The sequence below is a fragment of the Eupeodes corollae genome, chromosome 1 (assembly GCF_945859685.1).
Source record: "Eupeodes corollae chromosome 1, idEupCoro1.1, whole genome shotgun sequence".
Taxonomy (NCBI): Eukaryota; Metazoa; Arthropoda; class Insecta; order Diptera; family Syrphidae; genus Eupeodes; species Eupeodes corollae.
This window is the reverse complement of record NC_079147.1, coordinates 41,173,476-41,201,398: the sequence shown is the minus strand read 5'-3', so window position 1 is coordinate 41,201,398 and position 27,923 is coordinate 41,173,476. Positions and strand designations below refer to the sequence as shown.

At 32.1% G+C, this 27,923-nt stretch overlaps 2 protein-coding genes across 2 annotated transcripts in view; one reads left to right on the top strand and one right to left on the bottom strand.

Moving 5' to 3' along the window:
* Nucleotides 1-3,670: 3,670 nt before the first annotated feature.
* Nucleotides 3,671-4,172, top strand: LOC129942433 (uncharacterized). The gene is made up of 2 exons (XM_056051358.1): nucleotides 3,671-3,786; nucleotides 3,845-4,172. The coding sequence occupies exons 1-2, from the start codon at nucleotides 3,774-3,776 to the stop codon at nucleotides 4,126-4,128; spliced, it is 297 nt and encodes a 98-aa protein (XP_055907333.1). The 5' UTR covers nucleotides 3,671-3,773; the 3' UTR covers nucleotides 4,129-4,172.
* Nucleotides 4,173-4,340: 168 nt separating this feature from the next.
* Nucleotides 4,341-27,923, bottom strand: part of LOC129942432 (paired box pox-meso protein) — a 50,582-nt gene continuing 26,999 nt past the window's right edge. Inside the window, exon 2 of the mRNA XM_056051357.1 lies at nucleotides 4,341-5,561. Coding sequence (XP_055907332.1) covers nucleotides 4,738-5,561 — 824 coding nt within the window. The 3' untranslated portion in view covers nucleotides 4,341-4,737. The remainder of the gene's footprint in view (nucleotides 5,562-27,923) is intronic.

Sequence of the window (27,923 nt, the reverse complement as noted above, 5' to 3'; positions counted from 1 at the left end):
ATTATAAACAAAAAATATTTAAAAAACGAACTTCCTCTGCCTTATGAATAGCGTTAAATTCAGCTCTTTAGGCAGCTAAAACTAGGGAGAAAGCTTATGTTAAGGCCCAATTATTTACTGTTAAATGCACGATTCGCCATGCTAAACACTTAAATCGCCTGAATTTAATAAATTGGGGGGACCTACAGTTTATATGCCGACTCCGAACGGCTAATTTTTGAGAAAGCACTTTTTCATGACAAGAGTTACTCTTGCAGAATTTGTCAATTCCTCGCAAGAGGCAGTACCCGTGAAAAGACTTTAGATGGCATAGGCAGGGATCGAACCCAAGACCTCTAGCATGACAGTCCAACGCACTAACCATCATGCCACGGGTACTAAATCGCCTGAAGCTTAAGAAAAAACCACCAATAAACGACGCAAGGCAGAAACAACGCTTGTGATCCGTGAAAGATCACATGAGCTAGAGTGCAAAATGGAATTACAGAAAATGATTGGCGGAAGGTTATTCTTTGGGACGAACAAATTTAACCCAGATGGGCCCAATGATTATGTATAGTTATTATTCTTTTCAGGACCTGAGGAGAGAACAGTGATTTTGAAACCGTCATCATAGCAAAGAAGGAGGCGTTATCGTATGGGGCTCGATTTTATTGTATGGCGCTATCGACTTGGTAATCCAAGATACAAAATGACTAGAAAAAGATACAAAGTCTTGCTAGAATCAGTATTTCCCAATATTAGCAAGCTTTTTGGACCAATTTCATGGATTTTTCAGCAGGAAAACGCTCCCATACACGCAGCCCGAGAGGTTATTTATTAAAAAACTCGAGTGAAAAAATGGTTTACAAGATAGAATTTTTGAAGTTATTATGAAGGCTGGTGGTAGCATACATTATTAAAAACCTAATAAAAGCTAAAATACATAACAAAATACAAATACTTGCATTTTATTTCCATTTATTTGATGTGCTTCTAATCTAACGACCCGATTTATTTTCGCATATTCTTGACTCAATTAACAATTTGCCATGAAAGTTCCGTAAGCTAAATTTATATTTTGCCAAATCTTATATTTTATTGTTAACCCCATAGTCCCTCATTTACCATGGTTGTTTTTTTCTAATTCATTATGTAACGGGAGAAATATCAATTTTAATTCTCAAAAATGGCTGCTTCTAACCTTATGACTAGCAGTGTAGAGAGATAGAGACCAAGTGTAAAATGAAACTTTTCGGATGCTTGACGATGGCTCCAAATAGGGGTCAGCTAAAAGAACTTCATTTGTCGAATCCTTGGTTAAGATGAATAGTGAAACTGTCGTGTTTTCGACTATATCAGACATTTGAATCTAAACACATGCAAACATATTTTACGCTTTTTTACAAGTATGAAAATATTTAAAGAATATCGTGGTAATTTATTTTTAAACTATGGTTTATGCATAAAATTATTTTCAATATTTTCATCAATAATATTGGTGTAAGAACTAAAATTTTAATTAATGTTCATATAATGAACATAATATTAATAAATTTGATATTTTAATAATCTATGGTTTGTCAATTATTCTTATCAGGGCGGCGTAATTTCAAAATTGTAATTTTTAATCTGGTTTAACTTTTTCGGAGTTGGTTCTTGGTTTTGTGGCTTTCAAAATCCAACTCGTGCAAGAACCAGCGTTGCCACTTCAAAAAAGGAAGAGCGCAGTGGATCATAACAAAACAAAAGCAATAGATTGGAACTTTCCGTAGTAGGTTTTTATCGAACAAAAAATATAAAAGAAAATAATTTTAAAACTATATTTATATGTACATTTTTAAACGGATATGTATTAAAATCTAATATAGGAATTCTTGCTAAATATCTAAACGTTTTTTTGAAAGACTTTCTATCATTAAAAGTTAACTTTTCGAAATACATACTCAAAAAGCTCAGGACAGTCTGACATTTACTGAAATTATTCAGATTGTTTGTTTCGTTATTTAATTTTTACTGTCAGTATAGGGAAAGGATTCTAAAAGGGGATATATTGATGGAATCTATGTATGTACCTATTTCAGCAGTTAAAGTTATGTATCATTAAAATCAAAACGTTTTTTATTTGGTTACAAATGTCTACATAAAAATGTAAAACATCCCTTTTTAATTTATCAGTTCCTAGTTCAGTGAATTTACTTTATTTATTCATGAAATGCTATTCTAAAATATGAATTGAAAGCTTTCTAAATTTCTTATGACATCCACGTAGAGATTAAAAATGTGCATATTGGAGTGTACTCTGATTTTAATAGATATTTGTTTTTTTTTTATAATAATAATTCTTGTAAAATGAGGAATTGTCAGTGTCACACAGTAAATATACAAATTAAATAAGCTCTCAGAATCCTGTAGTTCCGCAGAAAACGGGAACACTTTAGAAACGAAGACAGAGATTTGTTTTATGAACGAAATCGTCAAAATAATTTCATACATCATATCAAGTATACAATGAATTGGCCTCGTTCGGCGGGTTTTCACAGCGGTTATTTGTATTTACGTTTTTAAACAGCTGTCCAAGAGAAGGTTTATTAAACATCAAAAAATGCAGTACATTGAATCTAGTGGCAGTAGATTTAGATTTTAGGACATGTGCAGTAGAGTTACTGCTTTTTCGGCAAAGTGGCATCGTTGCCATCAATCGTATCGCACGTTCGGCGAATGAGCCCAATTTTCGCAAGAAATTTTTCTTCAACGACGAAGTTCATTTATATTTATGAACCTTTTATCTACTTTGAATAAACACAAAAATATTAAAAACTTAAATACTTCAACAAATACAAAGAAATCAAGAAGTCTCAAATGATTTTAATCAATTGATTTCAGTAAAATGGTACAAAATAAAAACCTTTATTTTGTGAGAATATTGCAAACATAAAATCAAAACTATTTTTCTTTATTTAAAACTACGAGTGTTTGAAAATAACCTGTTTCTTATTTTTGTTCAACTGAAAATAATGATAAATGCAGATGGGCCATTTTTGTTCTTATAGTTTACTTATTTTTAATTTGGCAATGTCCTAAAAATACATATCTCCTGCACTTGACATTAAAGACTTTTTGGTTATAAATATTTTAATCTTCCCTTTTAATTTTACTTCGAATTTAGCTTGAACTAAGATAAGATGAACTTTTTATTCCTTTTTTAAAAACAACTTCACAATAAAATGTTAGATATAAAATGTACTCCTCGAATACTCAGAAATATTTGTAATGGGGTTAAGTCGCTTGTGTACGCATATAAATCCGATAGCATTTTATTTCTTCTTACATACAAACTTCAAATCTAAAAAAACACCCTTTAGATATACAATGATCCAATATTTACTCATCTTTGAAGAATTCTTGAAATTTATGTTTCCTCAAGTATTTACATGTGTATAAACATTTTTGAAATAATATAATTAATGTTTTACAAGAATATAAACATCAGCGAATAAAAAAGCCATAACAAAATCTTAAATAAATATATTTCAACAAATATTCGTTTTGATTTCTCTTTGCGAAAGACAATAAATAATTGATTGTTAATTCTTTTACATCAGATATTATCAACGATATGTTGTCAATTTCAAGTTCAATCAATGTTATCAGTTGTAAAAGTAAATCGATTAATAAAACAAGACATTTTTATCGATAAGATTTATTTAAAAAATAAAGTTTGCTATAAATAGCACTTACTCCACTAACTCAAGATCATTTATCTTCGAAGAATTGTGCAAATTTTCATCAGGATGAAACTTTTTGGTAAGAAATTTATAGAAACTGTACGCAAGAATCTATATTGAAATAAACTTTAAAACAGTAATTTGCAGTCTTTTGCTCATCTTGGCAATAAGTTCCACCATCGCTGCCCCACGAGGTAATGGTCGTCCCGGATGTGCAACCAGCCAGGAAATCCACACTAGATTCTATAGGAATTTTTGGGATCCAACTGCCTACTGGGTATGTTCTGAGTTAAGAAAACCAGCTTCAGCTGCAAGATGCCAAGACGAGGAAGCATTCATGGATAGCCTTAGGAAATGTGTCCCATGGAATGATTGGCATTGGGAAACTATTAAATCTCCACCAAGTTCAGCAGCTCATTAAATTACAATCTTTAACAAAAATAAATACTTACTCACATTTGAAAATATTAATGTTTTGTTTGTGTTTGTGGACTCGCATTTCAAGCCCAATTTTTAAACCAGCTTCAAGTTAATTTACGGATCCGTTTCGTATAAACTTTTAATTCAAGAAATAACAAAAACATTTATTTTTATTTCTTGTAAATATTTAATTTCTCAATAATATATTTAAGGGTTTTTGTAAATATAGGCACTTAAAATAATAAATTCACATTTGATGTGGGCATATAATTAAAAAATTACGTATTTTCAATGCTTCACTGTTATGGTTTTTTTTTTTTTTGTAAATTGTTATTAAACAAAATTTTAAATTCCTTAAAAACTACATCATATTCGTAATATACACTTTGTTTCCTATAAAGAAAATAACTCAACATAATACTTTTTTTTTAATTTACTAAAACAAAAACTTGCATATTTAAAAATAACCTAACTCAAAATTATTCCTTAATCTTATTCTAAAAAACCTACCAAAAATATCTAAAATAAATTTAAATTAATTAATCTTGAAAGTGTCAATTGAGAAAAAAAAACATAAAATATTTAATCTAACTTTAAATTTAAAATAACTTCACAATCCCGTCGCAGTCGTCATCATTCCGCCATGATGCATCATACTGGCGTTCTGGATGTACATATAGTAGTTGGTTTCGTCTACGCCGAGGTGAGTCGCAACTGGTGATCCGGCCGTTGGCATAGCCGGAAGGGCGCCTACTCCAACTCCCACGCCCACTCCCACATTGCCATTGCAGCTGTTTCGCAGGGCATTGTTGGCTGCCTGCGCTTGATGAGCAAGAATGTCCTGGACAGAATGCGACGATGGCCAACAGTGCGAGGGTCTGAGTTGGCCTTGTGGAGGGGATGGAGAATTGCACGAAACTGACCGCATTCCATAAGGATTGTAGGTTTGATAGAGAGAGTTGTACAGGTGCGTGTGGTGATGGTGATGTGCCGCAGCCGCCGACGCAGTTGTAGGCGAATGGTGTGGCATCGAACCCAATTTGTTGCGGAGAATTCTCGAAATCGAACTGACACTGGGAACATTGGTCTTATCACAAACTCCCTCGCTCAGCAAACGGTCACGAATTTCCCAAGCGAAAATGCCCGGATCTCGTTGCTTCAGATCGCGAATGTAATTGACAACTTTTGGGGTGGTTACCCTTGGCTTCGAGCCTCCAATGGCTCCCGGTAGAATCGAACCGGTCTCGTGGTATCTTGCAAGAATCTTGGACACACAACCATGACTGACTCGCAGATGACGGGAAATATCACAGGGCCGAGTTCCTCGCCGGGCCAGTTCGACTATTTGCAGACGTATATTATTCGGCAAGGGACGTCCATTCACAAACACTCCACCCAACTGGTTGACCTCTCCATATTGAGGGCACTGATTTTCTGCAAAGAAGAACAAACAAAATAATCATTAATATCAAGAGGAGAAAAGTTGTTTTGTTTATAATTATTATTTAAGTTTGAAATATGTTAAACAAGCGCGCTTACATCTCGCGTACATTTCTGTAATGAATTGATCTGTGTTTCCGATTGTATATGATGCCAACTAATTGGAATATGTTCTAGGAATCACGGATGTGGAATAGATGAGGAAGTTACGTCAGAATCGAAGAAATGCAGAAACGTGCAAAGTTTGAAATTTGTGTGTGTTTACTTTCGTTTTTTTATTTTGCTGCATTAGGTTGCGTATTTACTTCTGAATTTTGTACCCTAATGTTTGAATGTTAAGACATCTGGATAAGGTTTAGACAAATGTTTTTAAGTAGGATTTGAAAGTATTGTGAGTCGAAATACTGCATGGGAACAATACTCTAACTAAATGTTGTATGTCAAAATTCTGTGCTACAAAATTCTATATGCACAAATTTCTGTGTGGTTAAAATTGTGGAGGACAAAGTTTGTATTTCAAATTCTGTTTGGTTAAAATTCTATATTTCAAAAACGCTTTAAATAGTCTGAAATTTGATAATGTAAAAAATAAGCATACAATTTTAAAAACCCAGAATATTTTTAAAAATAAGGTTTGAAACAATTTTTTACGAACCCTACATTAACAAAACATTCTAAGGCAGTCAAATTTATCGAATGAAAATGAATTTCTTGTACATATTCCTAAAAAGTTGTTAGTTTTCAAGTTGTATGTGACTTTTTTAAATATTTTCTTTTAAACAAGGGTTTTTGTAAAATTATGTGGTACCCGTGTGTTGGTTAATATGTACATAAGGCTGCCATGCCAGAGCTCTTGCATTTAATCCTTGCCTACGGAGATATTTTGTCCATAAAGCGTTTTGGTATAAATTATTCTAAGTTTACAGTGTTTAGAAATCCAGAATTTGATCATACCAGATCGTGAAAAATAGAAGTTTGACCCACTCTCTAGTGAGAAACTTAACTTTTAAATGATTTGTCAATATATGTTGCCTTGACTTGCACACAAATTGAGTTGAACTTATAAGAAGACCAAAGTTTATATCTGCCAAAACATGAAGAATAACATAAAAGGATTTTGGATTCAGGTGTTGGTCCTAACCCAACATATTTAATTTTTTCTGCAACAACCCTTAGAGCTTTTTTCTTTACTATAAGTTTACAGAATTGACAGTCTCAACTTTCGATTCTCAACTTTCGAGATGATCAATTTTTGTTTTCGTCATTTTAAAAATAATAGAAGCTGAGAAAGCAACTGGAGAATTTTCTGGCAAATTCAAATTTTGTAACACATTTATTTGCATCTTCTTAAAAAAATTATTCTCGCTCTCGGTTTAAATAAAAATATATTTATAATATTGGGAAAATGAGAGGATAAATTTGAACATGTTATCAAAAACATTGAACCTTTGAATAGTGTGACACAACGTTTCAGATCCTCGGTATTTTAGGCTTTACCTTGGAACAAATTTTTTTTTTTGTGAAAAAACCTTCATCTTTACTTTAAAGCTAAGTTGAGTAGAATATATTAAAATTGTGAAGTCATAGAAGTACCATAAGTTAGGTAGAGTAGTCAGAAAACGCAAAAAGTGAGTAGATAATTAGTGTTGTTAATTTAAATTTGTGTTTTTTTGAATGTCTACATTTTTAAAATTTTCATAATTTGATAATTCCATCCATTGTTATTAATTTGAAAGCATTTTTTAAAATTAAAAGTCTCACCTTTTTTTTAGCGTTAAAATTTAAGGTGACCTTTAATTCTTATTATTTAACTATAGTTAACAATTTTCAAGAATTTTACTTTATTCAAACATTTTAATTGGTTTATTCATCGCTATAGTTACGGTGATCATCCTTACTTACTTACTTAAGGTGGCGCTACAGTCCGGGCGGACCTGGGCCTCAACCAACATGCGTCTAAAGCCAGCTCGGTCCCTAGCTAGCTGTCTCCAGTTTCGCACGCCAAGTTGGTTGAGATCCTCTCCCACCTGGGTGCACCACCTGAGTCGCGGTCTTCCTCTACTGCGCCGTCCCTCGGGATTTGATTCCGGGCTGGAGCGTTGATGTCTATCCGCTCTACATGACCTAGCCATCTAAGCCGTTGCCCGTACAGTTCGTCGTTATATCTTCTCCTCCATTCTCCTACTATGCGTACGGGACCAAAAATCACCCGAAGAATTTTTCTCTCGAAGCATCCTAAGACGGTCCCATCTTTCTTTGGCAGGGTCCAGGCCACAGCGCCATAAATGAGAACCGGGACGATGAGTGTCTTAAAGATGGTGATTTTAGATGCTCGCGAGAGGACTGCCTTCTTGCCTTCTAAGTCCAAAGAAGCATCGATTTGCAAGAGTATTTCTTCGTTTGATTTCAGCGCTGGTGTCGTTGTCTGCATTAATAGCGGTGCCTAGGTAGACAAAGTCCTTAACTACCTCAAAGTTATAGCTGTCCATGGTGACGTTTTGTCCAAGACGTTATCGTTCAGTGTCCTTTTTTGATGACAGCATATACTTGGTCTTGCCCTCATTGACCAATAAACCCATCTTCTTCGCTTCCATCGCAATGCTAAAAAACGCTCCACTGACATCACGCTTTGATCTTCCAATTATGCCAATATCATCTGCGTATGAGTAATGATGTACTTCTCGGTCGGCCAGCTCTTCTTCCTTCTTGTGTGAGCGGTTTCCACCTTTTCGAAGCGTACGTCCAATCCATTGCCTTGGCGTTACAGTGTATATAGGTTCCTGGCCTGTTCTTTTATGTAGGACCTTATTTGATATACGGTTTGACCAGAAAAACCTTAGGATGACGGTTGAGTTTTTCACAATGCTTTCCAGAACGATGTTGAAGAAGTCGCATGACAGTGCATCGCCTTGTCTAAAACCTTTTTTGACGTCAAATGTATCGGTGAGATCTTTTCCGACCTTGATAGAGCAGCGTGCATTCTCCATCGTCATTCTGCACAAACGGATAAGTTTGACAGGGATGCCAAAACTAGACATTGCTCGGTAGAGCTCTTCCCTATAGATGCTGTCATAAGCGGCTTTAAAATCGATAAAGAGATGGTGGGTATCGATTTGAAGCTCCTGGTTTTTTTCTAAGATCTGCCGTAGTGTGAATATTTGGTCGATAGTGGACTATTGAATGGAAGGAGAGCCAAATAAGTGCTGGAGATAGGTTGGTCGAAATGTTCAAGTTTTTCAATAAAAAAATAATACAGTATGAAAACATTTCAAAAATCGTAAAGATTTGTTTATGCCTTCCTGGGTTTAATGCTAGGGGCAGAGGGAGTTTTCTCAATTTTAAACAATGTATGGACAAACCTAAAAGCCCGAATTAATTTAAAAAAAATTGTTTTTACGAAAAGTACTTATTTTAACAATACTAATATATTTTAATTCGATTTGAAAGGTGTTTAACTAGCAAATATGATATAAAAGAGTTTAAGATTTTTTTTTGTTAATAAGTTAGAGACTGAGTTATTTTTATTTTTGTTTTGTTTATTATCGTTAATGGTTTCTTTTTTGTTTATTTCATAAATATACATAATTATACTATATTTATTAATTCATTTACATTTTATTATATTTATTAACAATTACTCAATGAAATAAAAAAAAAACTTGAAAACAGGTCAACAGTTTTCATTTTATGGATACTGTTCATTATTTTGTCTCGGAAAATATGGTCTCCGTAGCTATAGTTAACAATTTCTCTCTTATTAAGATCGCCTCAAATTTGAGATTTTAATTTTTTCTAAATGTGCTAAATATCCACAAAACCTTCAAATTATTAACAATGGATGGAATTATTAAATTAATACAATTTTAAAAAAGTAGACATTCAAAAAAAACACATTATGCTCTTAAAATCGTATACAATTTGAAATTCTTTTTTAAGTTACTAAAATGTCTTTAACATTTCAATAAATCGTTTAAAAACATTCGGTTTTATTGTATTCTTTTGATGTTGAAATAAGAACTTTTCGAAAAAGATTCATATAAACAGACCATCTTCTGCATGATCACTTTACTTAAGAGAAAAGTCGGGCCAATTGCAGTCTAGTAAAATAAAGATTTCACCTGGAAAAGATGATAATAAGCTAGAAACTCGTCTAAACAATCCTTTTTGCGTTATAAACGTTGTGTAAGGTCTCACAAAAATCTTGTGTCTGGAAGGTCAAAGATCACGTAAGTCGCATTTTGTGATTATATCCGTTGATATTACTTTTACCTTGTATTCTCTTTGGCAGTTTTCAAAGTTTTACAAAAATGTAAAGTGCAAAAATAGGCAAGTATAACGCCTCTGAAATTAAGAACTGTGAATTTTATACTTTACATTCAAAATTGTATAATATTCGAAAATACACTACAAAATTTTATGTTCTTTCTTCAGTTAGCTATGGTTTTTGAGGTTTTTGAAATTGTATAACACAGGAACTATGTATATACGTTTGTATATGGTATATATCTAATTGCATTCATGTTGGGAATTTTTAGTTTCTGACCAAAGTTAAAAAATCGTCTGAGATTGTTCTTGAATTTTGTGCTTTCAAATAAATGTGACCCTCGATTTGTTGGAATATGAACAATCTAACTCAACATTACAACACATATTGAACATCTCTTACATCTGAAATAAAAAATATAAATGTAAAGAGTTTGCTATTTACAAAAGAATTCCACAATGTGCGTTCAGAGACCGATCTGAAATGTTGGCTCAAGTTTTGTGCTCGCTTTAGATCGTTTATATCGTGATCTCGATCTGACAACTGTATTGTCATTGCAATTTCTGTTATTTCATAATCTGTGTATAGCAGCAGTATCTTATCTTAATTTATTAACTGCAGATTTTAAATTACCTTTTAAGGAAAACTTTTGAATTTAAGTCAAAAATAGCTTTACTGATCTGTATGGCTTGAAAAAATGTTTAAATTGAAATTCAATTTTTACTTAAATACAATTTTTAATTTAAGCAAACAAAAGCTGACCCGTAAACTTCTGAGAATGAAAATAGAATAGTGGGTATGTTCGGTTACTTATTTAGAGATTTCAAATATACTCTAATTCTGCCCATCTGGCAGGCACGGGATAGAATAAAAAAAAAGATTCAAAAACAAAACGTGAAGCCAGCCAAAGGTCCGTCATTCATGAGTTTGTATTTCTTACTATACCTTTTACTACAAGTTTTTGTATTTATTTTGCATCTATGGTAGAGGAGTACAAATGTAAGTACATTGTTAAAGGGCCACTTGCCACATACATCTTAGTCACGGACGCAACTTCTTATTTCTCACGTTTGAACAAAGTGTGATTTTTGTTTTTCTTTTTATTTTAAATCATTTTTCCCTTTGTTCGAAACACCACTCATAGGTTTTGTTTTTTTAATTATTGTTTCGACTTCGACTTGCCTTTAACATAACACTGCTCATAGAGTATAGACATTGGTTATTAAAATGAGCAATTCCAAGTTTATTACTAACAAGTGTGTGGAACTAATCGAATAATAATACGCGGAACACTTTCTATAGAAAACAATTGAAATTGAAATTGGATATCAATTTAGCTGCTACTGAACTCATTTAAAAATTATATGACTCAGAAATGAAAAAAAAAGTTAAAAAAAAACATTAAATTAGAATTTGAATCTTGACTCTACGAACGCGACTCGGATTTAACTTTTAGGTGCGGTTGGAAATGGTGCATGACGAAGTGTTATAATTGTCACAATATTAAAGGCAATAAAATGACTGTAACTTTCTTAGTTCATATAGTTCCGTTTTTGCATAGAATTATGCAATTTTGCAACAACTTAGGGTTTGTAAATTATGGTGGTTTCAAGTTATTACTGCTGTCATTTGACACCTGTCAAACTTCGAAAAGGCAAAATATTATTTTAATGTTTGCCATTTACGATAATGGATTGCGTGCAAATCGAACAACTCCTTATAATTATGAAAATATGTATTACTTAGCTACTTTACGTGAATCAGGTGAATGTTATGGTCGTCAAATCGGTTGATATTGTTTTCACACTCAAGGGCTAAGTCCAAACCTTTTTTATTTAAATTTTCTTCTAAACCAACAAATTAATGACTTTCATATCGAAATTTAATTCTATTCTGAAATTTGTAGCTAATTCTAAATATTACGTCTATAAGTGTTTCATTTATCATCATTTAAAATTACATTAATTTTGTTTTAATGTCTACCCAGCTATTAATTTCTTTTAGCTTTCCAAATCAAGTCTTATTCATTTAACGATCACTAAAATGTTCCCAGTCAAAAATATGTCAACTTCTTTTAATTAATTGCTAGACGGACAACCTTAATTTAATTCTTTTTCTTCATTAGGATATATTTACTTCCAGGGAGATGGTAGCTTCTGTAATTCATGCACTGAATAATGTGCGAACAAGATTTTGATGTCAACATAAAGTTGACACGGAACGAACGCACATGAAATCTAGGTACTTATGACTTGCATCATAATTTATCCAGCGAACGAACATAACACTAAAAATGTCGCCCACCCGAGAGAAGGAGAACTCACAAGTCACAACTTCAAAAAATGATTATTTTTGTTTTCCTAGTCATGTTCTAGAAATTAATCATGACATTTCGAAGATCGAATACTAGACAGTATAAGCGCCAACTCTTAAAAGACAAGAAAAAGAAAATGTCTATCATCCAACAAAAACGAGCAGAAGCGCGCCAATGTATTTTGCTTTTTTTGCAATTCTTTTTTGACAAGAAATGTCAAATATTCGCCATAGGCGGCAATTCATTTGTACAACACAAGTAGTGACGTGAGTGAATGTTACATAAATAAACAAGAAGTGCACAAATGTCACACAGTTGATAGGTTTGCATTTATTTCGGATGGCTGAATGTTTCTTTTTGCGATATATAGAAAAACATGTCACTTGCAATTTGTTTATGTGACATATATAATACTTTTCTTTTCATTTCTTTTGGTATTTTGTGTGTTTTTCTCTTTTGAAGGATTTTGTTTTTACACATTCTTTAATAAATGTAGACAAAGAGAATGCATTTGACACTTGTTCGTACGATATTGTGTTTTTTTTATGGGTTTTTTAATCCTTTTGGACTTGTGTTGAAAATCGTATTATCAACCTTTCGTGAAACTAGCGCCACTTAAGAATTCCTTTTGACTGATAAAAGTCAAATTTCTGACATAACAAACACACTTTCTTTAATTTTTCAATGACTCATAACAACAGTTCCCATATTGATATTTTTAAACAAACAGATCTCTCTATGATAAAAAAATGACAGTTTAATAATCAATCAGAAAAAGGAAGTTTCCGAGTTTCGTCATGTGAAATACATAGAAGCCTTACCACAATATGACGTTTAAAGATTCTCTATGTCAAAAATAAAAAGAAAACAGCACAACCCACAAAAGATATACTTTTTCTGTTAAACCAAATGTTGCCGCCGGGCTATACCGCCGCCACTCTGCTGTCGTTGACGTTCGACTTGAGTAATATGAGGGCGCGACTCCAATGAAATTTGAAAGTATATAATGTATGACAGTCTTCTATACAAACTTATAATACACATGGTATTTCGCCCTCCAACACAATGCATTAAATAAAATAAATAGGTATATCGTATATAGTAAAATAGGATTTTTACGGTCCGTTTACACTGACTTATTATTCTGAAATGGGGTGCAGTAGCCTCAAAGAGAAGCAGCCATATACATCGATGTGTTATGCTCTTCAGGAACGAATTTGATTCGGTTTTCTATTCATCTTATGAATGTGATTCAATATGATGCGCATATTTAAGAAGCTAAAAAATGTGCATTCATTAATTCTTCCATTTTAAAAACTTATATGATTTTTTAGAATTAAAAGCTGTTTTTATAGCAAAGATATTTCGTTTATTACAGAATATCATAAATAGACTGCAAAAGTAATTAAGTGTCAATTTTGACATTTGTACCACCGTTTTTAAAGTGCCAGCTATTAACAAATCACTCCAGTTCCATCAAAATTAGTTAACGTTCGATATAGAGAAGCATTCTGCGATAAGGTGACATTGAGTACATTCAAGTGCAATTTATCATTGTTACATTTTTAAGTTAAGTTAAACGTTGAGCTCACATTAAATCTAATATCTGAAGGTCAAAAATTGTGTAACAGATTTGCAATTTTACTAATAAGATTAACATTATATTTGAATTGGTACAGCAGTTTGATTTTTTATCGGTTTCTTGTTTGGATTTAAATTGAACAAATGAAAAAAAAAATTATTCTGATTCTGACAAAACTATAATTAAATATTATACATACATCGCACATTTAGTGAACAGTAATTCAAATTTTAAAATTAAGTAGGAAAAAATAATGCAGGCCTTAAACTGCATAAAGAGGAGAGTGTTTATAGCTCTTGAAGGTACTCAAGAATAAAAAGAAGAATAAGGCCAACAAAAGATATCTATATTTTTAAAAACTACTAAAAAGCCATTTAATCTTCTCATAATATTTAAACGTAAATAAATGTACTGTTTTTAAGTCAAACAATTCAAAGCCGTTTACAAACCCCAAAGTTAGTTGCTTATTAGTTTCATCTGAAAAACCGAAATATCAAACAAATTTTAAATCAAATACGTCCACAGGGCAAATTGGGATAATCTCATATGTTCAAAGGAGCTAATCTGTTGATAGATATGTTATGATTTAAAACTTTGTGTCAGAAGGCAAATAACTCCCTATTCGATTCAAAAAAAGAAGCTGGAATGCGACCCGCACTGATTATTTGCATCTAGTCTGCCAATTTGTCTTGCTTAAAACTTTACTAAAATATTCATAAAAATATTTTTTTAAAAAAGATGCCAGTTGGATTTTTCTAAAAAATAATCTTAAAACTACCAAAAATATTTTGCATATGATGAATTTTGAGATTTTTAGTCGAAAACCAATTTCTACCAATTTTAGTAGCTTTTCTTGAAAGCTTTTATTTCTCATGTAAAAAAATACAGATTGGATTAAAAAAAATAAAGCATTTTTCATTTATTCACGAGACATCGAGAATCTACCAATTTTGCGTATTATGTTTTGTAAGCCATTCGTTAAATTGTTTTCAAGTTTGTTAGGTTGGTATCACTTCACAATATATAACAGACACTTTAATTGAAGAAGAAGCGTTATTAGTTCGTGAAATATTTTGGGTTAACCATTTTTTGAGAGTACTTTTAGCACCTTTTTGCATTACTATCTGTATAACAACATTTAGGTATTTGGAGTCGTTATCACCACTGGTTCTTTAGATATATGGACGACGCTAACGTGTGTACACATGCACGCACAGACATCTCCCAAAACAATCATTTGTTTGGATTCTAGGACCTTGAAACGTCGAGAAAAGTAAAAATTTTCAATTCGACAAATCGGACCGATTACAAATTCTTCATATGGGAAGTTAAATAAACGCAGAAGGAGTTTGGGATTATTGTCATAACACGTAGTTAACCCATTTTTTTAAATACAAGCCTGAATGTGTTTTATGGACTGCGTCCGATCTCTTAGTTTCGTTATGTTTGAGTTAACCAATATGGTGTTTCTGCAATAAACTTTAAATTAATTACGGATCTAGAAGGGATATGACCTCAGTCCTCTGGAAGATTTTTTAACAATATTTTTTTAAAAAGCTATGGTTTCCAAAAACCTCTCTAAGCCATTGTATTTTAGCTCTTTAATAGGGCTTACATTGCTATACAACAGTTTTTTAACAAAATCATAATTTTTTCAGCCTTCTTTACAGAATATTAAAGAACGTTTTCAAGCGGTGCCCCAAAATTAGGGGTTATGTTAAGTGTATAGGGTCCCCCATCTGATAAAAGGTATTTATATGCCCTTGGGCTGAAACTTTATGGTATTGTTATATACTCATAATAATGATGGTATATTTAATTTCATCACTAATGCAAAAATTCTTAAACCTTTCTTTAGTATGACATAACATTGCAAATCCTCGGTACGCTCTTTCTTGTTATAAAGTAAGATGTTGTTCTTTATTTCAAAGCTTAGTTGAGTAGAATAAATTGAAATTGTGAAGTTCTAGAAGTATCATACGTGAAAAGAAAGTATTACTTGTTGTTGACTTGTAGGGTATTTTGACTTTTAGCACATTTTCAAAAATTTAAGGTAATCTTTAGTTCTTAACATTTAGCTATACATAGTTAACAGTACTCTAAATATGAAGCATTTTACTAGCTATTCAAAAATGTAAATCGTTTCGTCTAAACAGACACAATTTTTGCAAAAAAATACGTAAACTAACCTAAAAGTGAGAAAAAGACCTATTTATTTAAAACTTCAGAAATAAAGAAGTGATGCGGAATCTGCAAATTAATAAAAAAATTTAAAATGTAGACATTTAAAAAAAGATGTTAACACAACCCGGTTTTCTATAATAGTGGAACAGATATACGAGGTGTGTTCAAAAAGTACCCGGAATTTTTGCTTTTTTTTTTCAAAAAGTATTTATTTATTCGTTTATATCAATGTGGTCCCCTTCAAAGTAGTCCCCCCAGATATAATACACTTATTCCAGCGTTTTTTTCCAATTTTCAAAGCAGTCTTGATATTCACTTTATGATATGTTCTTGAGCATTCTCAGCCATTCGGCCTTTATTGCTTCGATCGAGGAAAAAACCGTCATTTCAAGGGTCACTTCAACTTTGGAAACAGGAAAAAGCCACACGGAGTCATATCTAGTGAATATGGAGGTTGGGGCATGACTACGCTATTGTTTTTGGACAACAAATTACGAACAAGCAACGACGAGTGAGCAGGTGCGATATCGTGATGCAAAAGCCATGAATTGTGTTTCTATAAATCTGAGCGTTTTTTTTCAGATTACTTCACGCAATCAATGGGTAACTTCAAGGTAGTACTCCTTATTAACCGTACGACCTTGTGGTAAGATCTCTTGATGCATTATGCCAAAATAATCCAAGAAAACAGTAAGCAAAACTTTCACATTTAATCGACTTGACGTTCTTTTTTCGTTGGTGACGTTGGATGCTTCCAGGTGTTCGATTATGCTTTGGTTTCGATATCATAACCGTACACCCATGTTTCATCACCGGTTATGACCCTTTCAAGCAAACTTGGATCGTCGTTGACGTCATTTAACAGCTCCTGCTGAGCGATGTTCATGCGATTATTTTTTTGGTCATACATTGTTTAAACAAGCAAAAATCACCTAGCTCATAAAAACACGTCGAACCTTAACAACTACGATAGACACCATACTTTAGGGACATGTATACCAACAAATTTTGACCTTCGGACTCTCCAGACCCGCAAAATTAAAAATTCCGGGTACTTTTTGAACACTTTTTAGCTATTAAAGAATTTGTACTTTAAACTCTCGTTACTTTTAATAGATGATCATTTTTCTGCATAAGAGAATAAAGAATTACTTCTTGCCTTGCATAGTTTATGTTCTTGGTGAAATTTCACTTCCTTTTGCGAAGTTTTTAAACGATGTGCCCGTAACAATGTTTGTCTCCGGAGATATGTAACCCGATCCTAACTTTAATACCTATGTACAAACATACTATGTCTGCACATATAAATTTCTTAAAAGAGGACCAATACTTGGAAAATATCGATTGTTATATTTAATTTGAACCTAATACGTCTCAATTTTTGGAATGTGTCTTGAAAATTAGGGCAAAACTTATACTGGCCAATCCATTTACATTTTCATATTATTACTTTTCAACAAATAGTTTTCATTTATGTTTCCTACTTGAATTTTGTTTAAAATTTTTAATATTTGTAAATGCAAAAAATACTTTCTTCTAAAAACTCCTTCAATTTTAAGACCATACTTAGTGTCTGAGACGAACATAATTTCTAATAATTATGAAATTGAAAAGTTTCTTATTCGGATATGGTAAAAATAAGTGCATGAAAAATAAATAACAAAATAACATGTCATCAAACATACATACTAACATCTCATTAAATTTATTGAACCAAATAAACGAACAACTTTATCATTAAACCGTATAATTAGTATTGTCAATTATGAGAATATACACAATTAATAATATAAATAGGAAGCAGTTATCAAAAGCATAATAGGTTATCTCAGTTTGAGATTCCAGAGTCTTGAAAATGAAAAAGGTCATCATTACATGTTGTTTTAATAAGATTTTTTATGAGATCTCTCTGAAATATGTACATTATTATGATTTCTTATCATTTGATGGGGGTAAGTCGAAGTCGGAGCTCTCGGAGAGCGACATATTGACTAGACAGACTTCCAATATCAACAATGTGAAATACTAAAAAAAATATATCTATTTCAAATGCAACATCGAACTTGTTGTCTGGCGTCATACATTATATGATTATATTTTAATGTTTCTTTTGATTTTTTAGCATTCTGAGGTAGATTCATTTAAAAATATGGTGGTATCAAAAAGGAATTGGACTTGAAAATAAGGAGAATTTTAACACAAATTGCGCACTTGTTTTTATTTCTGAACACATATGTCAAAATTGTAAGTATCCTAAAGTTAAGGGTTTAGCATTTTACTAGTAAGATATTTCTGCAATAGATATTTAGCAATTTACAAGGTATTTTAAAATTTGCTAACTAGTAAAATTATAATTCCCTTTTATTAAAAACTGTGCAACTAAACACGTCTAAATAGTGACAGTTCGTGAAAAAAGCAAACAAACCTAAACTGGAAACGGGCTTATTAATTTGAAATGTCAAAAACTCAGAAAAGGTTGCCATTTTGTTATTAAAAGTTGAGTAAAATATTGAGAGATAGTAACGTGCTATGGTCGTTGAATTTAGAAAAATCCTACTTTTTACTTAGTAACTTACTAAAATGCGAAGGTGTTCTTCAACGCTGTCAAAACCACTGCGTAAGCTTTTCCATATTTCATACCATACAAGTCTCTTTCCGAGCGGATGGAAAACAGCGTTTGTACAGCCTGATCTCCCTCTAACTATAGTCCAATATCGCTCGCGTCCCTTCCTTCCAAGGTCATGGAAAGGCTGATAAATTGTCAGTTTTAGAAAGAAAAAGCCATCAGTATGGCTTTCGTAGATTGCGTAGTTTATCCTACCGAACAGTGGAACAAACCTTTATATCGTTTTGGAGAAAGTAAGATTATTGCACTTGATATTTCAAAGGTATTTATTAGAGACTGGTACCAAACTCTCTTATTAAAAATGCAAGCTTTTGGTATTGACGAATCTATTCTTCGTTGGATTAATAATTACCTTTCTAACCGTTCAATAAAAGTTGTATTGGATGGTTTCAAGCCTGAAATTTATAAAATAAATGCTGGTATTCCCCAGGGCTCCGTTTTGCCTCCGACTCTCTTCCTCAAATTCATAAACGATCTCTTGACTATCACTTCGAATCCATTAAACTGTTTCGCTAATAGCAGTACCCTCAGCTTTTCATATTCGTTTCTAGATTCACATCCTTGTCCTTCGGATGGGGAACTTCATCGGCAGTGCATGATAAGCTCATTAAATTGTGATCTCGACAGAATTGTACAATTGTACAATTGGGAATCAAAAACCATGTAGAATTGAATGTTTCGAAAACTCAATGTTGTCTCCTGTCGTTAAAGCGTATATAAAGGTGCCACTAAAACAAATTTAAGTATTTTGGACAAAAAAGAGCTTTCAAAATGATAGGCGATAGAACTATAACCGACACAATAACGTCACTCGAACACTACCGCAATGTTTCATGCCTTCGTTTTTTTACCGATATATTTGTAATAATATTCTGTCGAATAAGCCGATTGTATTACCCCTCTCAAACTATTCAGCTGTAATACTCGTTATTCTAGGAATGCACATCACTTTAACCTTGAGCTCAATTTTGGTCCGTGTATAAAGATTCTTTTTAAAAACGCACATCGTGAATGTGGAATTCTTTATCCAGCTCTGTTTTTCCTATCATTTTCATATTCAAAACTTTAAGACCAATGTGCATCGGTATCTCCTTTTTAATTCTTCCCTATTTTCCTAAAGCTCGCACTGTTTTTATAGTTTGAACATGTTAAAGGTATTAATAACTCCTTGAGTGCCCGTTAATTAAATACAAAATGTACTAAATTGTATCTTTTGTGTGAAGCATCCGTTCATAAATTTTTGTTTTTAATATTAAAAAAAAATAAATAAACTAAATATCAACAAACGTTATTTAGGGACATATGTATGAAATTAATATAAATTGGGTGGCGCAACAATCTGTTGTGAACCAGGGCCTAGTGATTTACAACTCTAAACCATTCCTGTGTGTGAGTACTGTTGTCAGGAATAAAAGGGACCTACAGTTTTAGGCCGAATTCGAACGGCTAGTTTGAGAAAGCACTTTTTCATGACAAGAATTACTCTTGAAGGATTTGTCAATTCCTCGCAAGAGGCAATGCCCACGAAAATATTTTTTTTTTTAAATTAAGGTGGCACAGGCAGGGATTGAACCCAAGACCCATTGTATGACAGTCCAAAATAATCGTCTTTTAATTTAGAATTATTTTTGCTAAAGTTATTAAACTTACTTTAAAATTGTTTTAAACAAAAATAAAAATCAAATTCCTCCATTCGTATAAATTTGACGTCCCTGCCCTTTTGGGTTAAAAATATATTTCAAATCTGTTAACCTTTTTATAGGCAGAACTTTTAAACATTTTTCATATTAATGAACTGTGACTGTAATTTAATAATGAAACAAAAAGAACATATGAATATACGATACCGCCTTTGAGTTAAAAAAAATACACAGATTCGTATTATATATATACTAAACTCACCCTCAACAGTGTACAGGGGCTTTATACAAGTTTGATGAACATTCGATAGAAATATATATATAAATCCGTTGAATTATTTCAAACAGTAGTCGCGATTGTATTCTTCAATTTCCCAGAATTTATGCGGTTATGGTTCTTTAAGACAGTTTTAATTAGCCTTTTTACGATTGTGCTTTGTGAGACAGTATTGAAAGATGTTTGTAGACTTAAGAGATTTAATATGGATATAGAGAATTATAATATTAAGTCTGTGGTATTATTTGATTTTTAAAATTTCAATGAATAAAGAAAAAATAAGGAAATTAAGGTTATAAATAAGAAGTTGTACTTTAATAATGCTGTGCATCAAGGTAGACCATCTAGTGGTTTCTTTTTAGATTAAAGTTATTTTGGCATTGACAGCTTCTTCGCACGCGATACATTGACAGGAAGTCAATTTCAGACAGAAAAACAAAATATTTCGCTTGAAATTTGAAAACTTGTTGTAAAAGTGAAAACGCTGAGTTTTTATTTTGAAAAACGGTTTGGCCAAAGTGAAAACCCACCGCTATGCTCTTGCTATACCCAAGCTCGTATGCAACAAAATACTTGATATAAGACAACACTCATGTTTCTCGCCGTTCGTCGTCGCACAGTAAACATCTAATCTAAAAATTCCGGACATGGCATTAAATGAAATTTTGTTTTCCATTTTTGTAAATTACCTTTATTTTGACTTTCTCTTTCGTTCGAAAGTTATTCGAATTCTTTTGATACGTATTTTTACTTTCTAACAATTCGAAAGTTCATTTTAATTCGAAAATAAAGCAAATTTTAACTTTCTAATCATTAAAAATAAATTTCTTAGGCGTACACATTGTTTCATTTTCATGGAAATCAGTTGATGTTTTTATTAAAGGTCCAAGTCACACTCAAATTGGACAACTAGAGAAAAAAAGGAAGGATTGTTATAAAATTAATGGAAAAAAAAAGAAAGAAATGGCGAGGGGTTTTTAAACAAATCGAACTGATGTTGATCGCTTTTGGAGAAATGCCACCGAAAAATCCCTTACTCTTCTTCTGTGACTCTGTTCCTCACTATTTTCACTGCTCACAAATAAAACAATTGCCATTTTGCTGCTTAAATATTACTTTTGTTGAAACAAACGAATTCAAATTGGTTTTCTTTTGTTTTTTGAAAACTCACAGGTGTGACCAGATGTGGCCAGATTAATACGCAAACTTCATTTTGATGATTCCAGATATATAATTGAAAATCTTTGATTAAACACTAAAATTCAATAAAAGTGACTCGAATAGTCAAATCAAACTCTAATATTTCACTATACAAATGTTTTATATTTAATTTCATTCTTTTGCATGTCAAAAAACTTGTATTACAGTTCCAAAAAAAAAAGAGGCTGGGATGCGACCCACACTGATAACTTCCCATCCCGTCTGTCGATTTGTCTTGCTTAAAAGTTTGTCTATATGTACTCGTATCAATTTTTACCAAATTTGCGTACTATTTTTTGTAGATTTTGTTTTTTATGAAAAAACGGACTGTTGGATTTTTATATAAAAATTACTGAATATCGAAAACAATATTTTCTATGAAATAAAAAAAGTTTGAAGACAATATTCTTAATTTTTGAAAAGCTATTGGAGTCGTAAGCAATTTTTTACCAAGTTTTAGTATTGTTTTTTTTAGAGTTTTATATTTTGCAAAAAAACTGTCAATTCGATTTTTTTAAAAATTTTACCAAATGTTGAAAGCAATATTTCTTATAAGATAAAATTAGTTTGAAGCCAATACTTAAAATTTTTTTAGGTTTTTATTAAAAAAAAAAACTGTCAATTCGATTTTTCTCAGAATTTGGCATAATGTTGAAAACAATATTCCTTATAAGAAAAAATTAGTTACAAGCTATTATCTCAAAGTTTTTTTTAAAGATATTTGAGTCGAAAATCATTTTTTACCAACTTTTGTTAATTTTTTTGTAAAAAAAACTGTCAGTTCGATTTTTTTCAAACTTTAACTGAATGTTGACAACAAGATTTTTTGAAAGATAAAAGTAAATTGAAGCCAATATCTCAAAGTTTTGAAAAGATATTTGAGTCGAAAAATTTTTACCAACTTTTATACATTTCTTTTTAGGTTTTTTATTTTTTGTAAAAAAACTGTCAATTCGATTTTTCTCAACATTTTTCGAAATGTTGAAAACAATATTTCTTATAAGATAAAATAAGACTGAAGCCCAAATTTCAAGTTTTTAAAAAGATATTTGAATCGATATTCAATTTTTACCAACTTTGAGTAATGTTTTTTTTTAGATTTTTATTTTTTATAAAAAAAAACTGTCAATTTGATTTTACTCAAAATTTTATCAGATGTCAAAAACATTATTTTTCGTTGCACAAAATTGTTCTAGAGATGACATCATATTTCAGTCGTAAAATTTTAGAGGTGACAAATTTTGTTTTCAGTTTTATTGATTTATAAGAAAAACCGTTATATTTATTTTTTTCAAAAAATATACCTGTTTGGTATCACGTTACAGTATATTATATAAAATTTAATTCAAGTCTCTAGCGTTTTTGGTTCGTAAGATATTTGAGGTTAACCAAAATTTTCACCTTTTTTTCAAACTGCTATGGTAAAAAGACCACCCATGCAATTTTGTTGAGAGCCCTTTCTTTATCTTTCTGCTTAATTATCTGTATAACAAAATTTATTTGAAGTCGATATCTCTGCTGGTTCTGGAGCTATGGAGGATTAAAAAAACATCGCGAAAGTGCGGACGTACGGACGTACAAACGTACATACACACGCACGCACAGACATCTTTCTAAAAATCTTTTATTTCGACTCTAGGGACCTTGAAACGTCGAGATTGCAAAATTTTCAATTTGACAAATCGGACCCATTACAATAACTTCCTATGGGAAGTTAAAAATTCATGTTTTCGTTAATGTATTTCAAAATCATTAACTCATCCCGCCTTTCAGCAAAACATTACTTCGCTTTATGCTTTTGGAATATGTGGATTAAAATGCAGAGAAGTTGGGTATCTCTTACAACACCTTTTGCGTAGCTGTAGTGACCAAAGAGAAAGTGAAACGATAATCCATTTCCTCTGCAAATGTCCTGCTTTGGCAAACACTAGAATGAAATACTTTGGAAAATCATTCTTTCAAGAACTTGATGAGACCTAATCTTTTTTCTCAATGCGACAAAATGGCTCTAACATAATCGCTATGATGCTTCTCTATCAATCTATCCCTTTTAATCAAAGGTCAAACAAGTTTTTGGTATCAAAACGGAGCTCTACAGCTCTAATTGGATCTCAGGCTAGGTTGCCTTAAGATCGCCATTTCTACCTACCTACCTAGGATTAAAATTAAATAGTTTGCGAAAGAAGTCAGCTTCGTCATACTACATACATATAATAAAAATGTCAGTAAACTACAAGCAGATGATTTCGAAAACAACATTCATTTGCAGTATTTTTAAGGCCAAAGAACGGATTTTTGTGATTTGTTTGTCTCAGGGCATTTTTCTGTTATCTTTTTGAAATACAATTTTTGATGTGAAATTGGTTCACTTAAGCATTAGCATTGAGAAAATCCTTAAAAAAAAGTAGTTTTTGCCCTAAAAAAATCACTTTTTGTGACTATTTAAAAAAAAAAATCTTATTTCTGGTTTGTAGATTATTTTTAAAAAATGCTCAAACATGATCGGATTTAAGGTAATCTTAAATAAATCTTGTACTTATGTGGAGTCATATTTTCAAAAAATTGGATCCGACTCCGTTTTCCGAAGGGCTTTTAAAAATCTCCATTAGAGCTAAGAACTATAAACTTGAATAAAATAATTGTGTTGACTGAAGCAGGGGATAAGGTGTATCTTCGCATCACAAAAAATTATAACTTCAATGAATACATCAAAAAGTATGGAACAGTAACACGCATAAAAGAAAGACGAAAGGGGAGATGGGATTCTTTTTTCTTTTAATTAAATGTTATGTACCTAGTCTGGTTTAAGAGATTTTTTGTATAGGCTATTATTATTTATATTAGACTAAATGAAGTCACTGATTTAGATATAAAGCTTTTTAAAAGAATAAATATTTTATTTATAACTATGGTTTCAGATGAAGAAAAAGTTGCAGATGAATTTCAAAGCTACGAATACGATCCAATTTATGTTTCAACCTATTATTGGTATTTTATACCGCCGCCAATGGTTCATAAGATTCTAGTTCATGGGGCTGATCCCTATTGGAAAGCTTTCTGGAGAATCTAGACATAAGGAGTTTCGAAAAATTCATCTTCCACCAGGAAAATTAACAGGTTAGTTACAAATGAAGATTTGTTAACACGTTAACAATAATAAAAGTACAGCATAAAAGGTTTGAAAACTCCACACGTTATTGTTCAGAAACCAATGCACACACATACTGTGCAGACTCTTTTTCTGCAAAAAATGACACTAAAACAGCGATTTAGTCAACGGTGCAAGACAAAATAACCTTTTTCTTCGTTGTAGATAAGATAAAATGATGTGTCCTGAACACAAAGTCGTGCAAGAATCTGCTTGATGCAGCGCATTCTGTCATTCTTATTTTCCAAGACTTTGGTAAAGGTTTTCGGTTTAAGTTCCAAGGATTGCTAAAAATAGACCAAATAAATAAAATGCCAAGATTTGGCAATAATATGGAAAAATTTGATTCTCAGTTTAGTTTGGTATTTTAAAATGAATAGACTTACTCCTAAGCAAGTCTATTACCAAAATAATGGGTCGATTCGGGCAAAGGAGCAACGAAATAATCAAATTATTGATGACTCGTTATCTCAAGTCGTCGTGATCCTGTAACGTAAATTTCAAGTTCGTACGATTTAAGACCGCTTGACTATTTAAAAATCGACAATTGACGTCTTCTAAAAGAATATTCAGCGCGTTTTTGCTGACTTACCGGACCAATTGCTGTAAAAAGCAGCCGCGAAGGTTGCCCGAAATCATTTTTAAAACATAATGGCAGACCCTCATCTTAATAATAAAGCCTTAATTGTCTTAATTCTTTGTCAAAACATTAAATTACTTGTGTTTTATTTCTTTTTGAAAATCACGCATCTTAAGAAAACATATGGGTTTTCGGTTGGAGTAATTTGTATCCAAGAAAATTCGAAATAGTTTTCCGAATCTATAATCCCTATCTTCAATATTTCGAAAAATCTTCATAATTTTAATATTTCACTTGGTTTACATAAAACTTAAAGAAACTCTTAACCATTTTCGTTAAAATAGTTTTTAACAGCAAAGTTTAACACGGTTGAAAGTAATTTTATTTTTTTTGTAACGAATTCGTCACGTCTATACCAAGGCACATCAAGCTCGTTTTTAAATGTATCGTGTATATAAAAATAATTTTAAAAGCAAGTATTTTTAAAATTTGAGAAGTTATTTAAAGTTTGGATTCAAAGGGCCTTACTAATAATAGAATTGAATGTTCAGGTTAAAATTTGTGTGAAATTGACTTATATGCTAATGAACCTTTTGAATAAACGATACATGCTCTGACTTAAATATTGAAGTCGACCCATAACAATAAACTTACTCCTCAGGTAAAGTTCCGAGCGGATGAAAAACAGCATTTATCTAGCCCATCCCCAAAAAGGCGAATCTTTCTCATCCTATAATAATAAGTTGCTTTTTTCCAAGGTCATGGAAACGCTGATTACTTATCAGGTCAAAAAATATCTCGAAGATCAGCTCAAGAAATATCTCGAACATCAAATGCTTCTTAATGACCGTCAGAACATCTTTCGCAGCGATGGATCTACTAATGATCTCCTGGTTCATCTTACCGAACATTGGAGCAAATCTTTACATGGCTTTAGAGAAAGTAAGATTATTGCACTTGATATTTCAAAAGCATTTGATTCTGAAAGCCACAAAATAAATCAATTGATTTTGAAAGCCACAAAATAAATGCTAGTGTGTCTGACTCTGTTCAATATCCAGCACCCTTGCTCATTTTTATTAATGATTTCCTATCTGCAGCTTCTACCAACATATTTTTTCGCTGAAGATCACATCCCGCTTTTTCGGATGTGGAACTGCAGCGACAAAATGTAATCAGCTTATTCAATTCCGACCTAAACAGCATTGAACAATGGGGTTTTTAAATTAGTGCGGGTAGATGTTGGCGCCCCATGGTGGCCATTTTGTTTTGGTGAAATCTGTCAAATTTTTTGTTTATTATTCATTTGCTTATGCCAAATCATCATGACTAGTTACACGATGGAACAGGACGTCGAAATGATAAAAATAATCGTTTGAAAGAGCAACCCAATTTCGGCCGAAAAATAATCTTTAGTGACAAGCAAAATTGTCGTTTATGGGACGACACTAATCCACGCGAGGTTCACCAGTTGATAATGCATCCTCAAAAAGATAGCGTTTGGTGTGGATTTCGGTGACGTAATTGGTCCGTACTTTTTTGAAAATGACATTAGTGAGGCGGTCACCAAGAACAACGAGCTCTGCATAACGATGATAACTAATTTTGTGTGGCATAACGATGATAACTAATTTTTTGTATCCCATAATTGAACCATATGGACCTAGACGACATGTGATTCCAGCAGGACGGCCCTATGTGCCAACCAGCAAACGCCACGATTGACATTTTCATCATCTACCCGCACTTATTAAAAAAATGTATAGTTTGAAAATATATTAATATAGACGTTGTACATGGGCAAAACTTAATTTAGTTCATTTTATTGCTCTATCAAAAAGAAACATGTTTTTGAATCATCCCTTAAACTTTTCAATGAAATAAAACTAGAAAAACAAAAGAACGTCTATACATCCCAACACATCTGTTTCAGTAGCTCAAAAATAATTATGAAAATGACAATCAAACTTCAAACAAAAAACCCACATCCCATATAATTCAAATTCCCAAATAAATGTTTGCACAAAACATTAATGCACAAACAAAACAAACACTATTCAAGCCCCCACTTCCAATATTACTAATCTCTTGTTTAACATTCATTTGCCTGCCATTAGCCACTTACAAATTTTGTCCGACTTCCGTTATTCGCAAACCCAACAGAAACACATATTTTTATCCGTTTTTGCGGGACCTGAGACATTATTCTATTAAGAATCAAATAAATACGGACCGGGTTCAGTTTAGAGTACGAGATTCAGGCTTCAAAATGTTGAAAAACTGATCAATTAGGAAGGAACCTTTAAGTTAAGAAAATACTTAACAGCATTAATCGCAAACAGATGAATCGACCACCGTGTTGTTGATCCATTATCCCTTTATGTCGTCGCGTCGTCATCGTCGTCTTGGGTCTTTGGTCTTCGGTCGTCTTCATCGAACTCTGATGTTTGTACGTCTGTCTACTCGTATGTGACTGCTGGAGGAATAAAATATACTCAAGCCCATGCCCAACATTATTTATATTTCGGCTATGTACCGTCG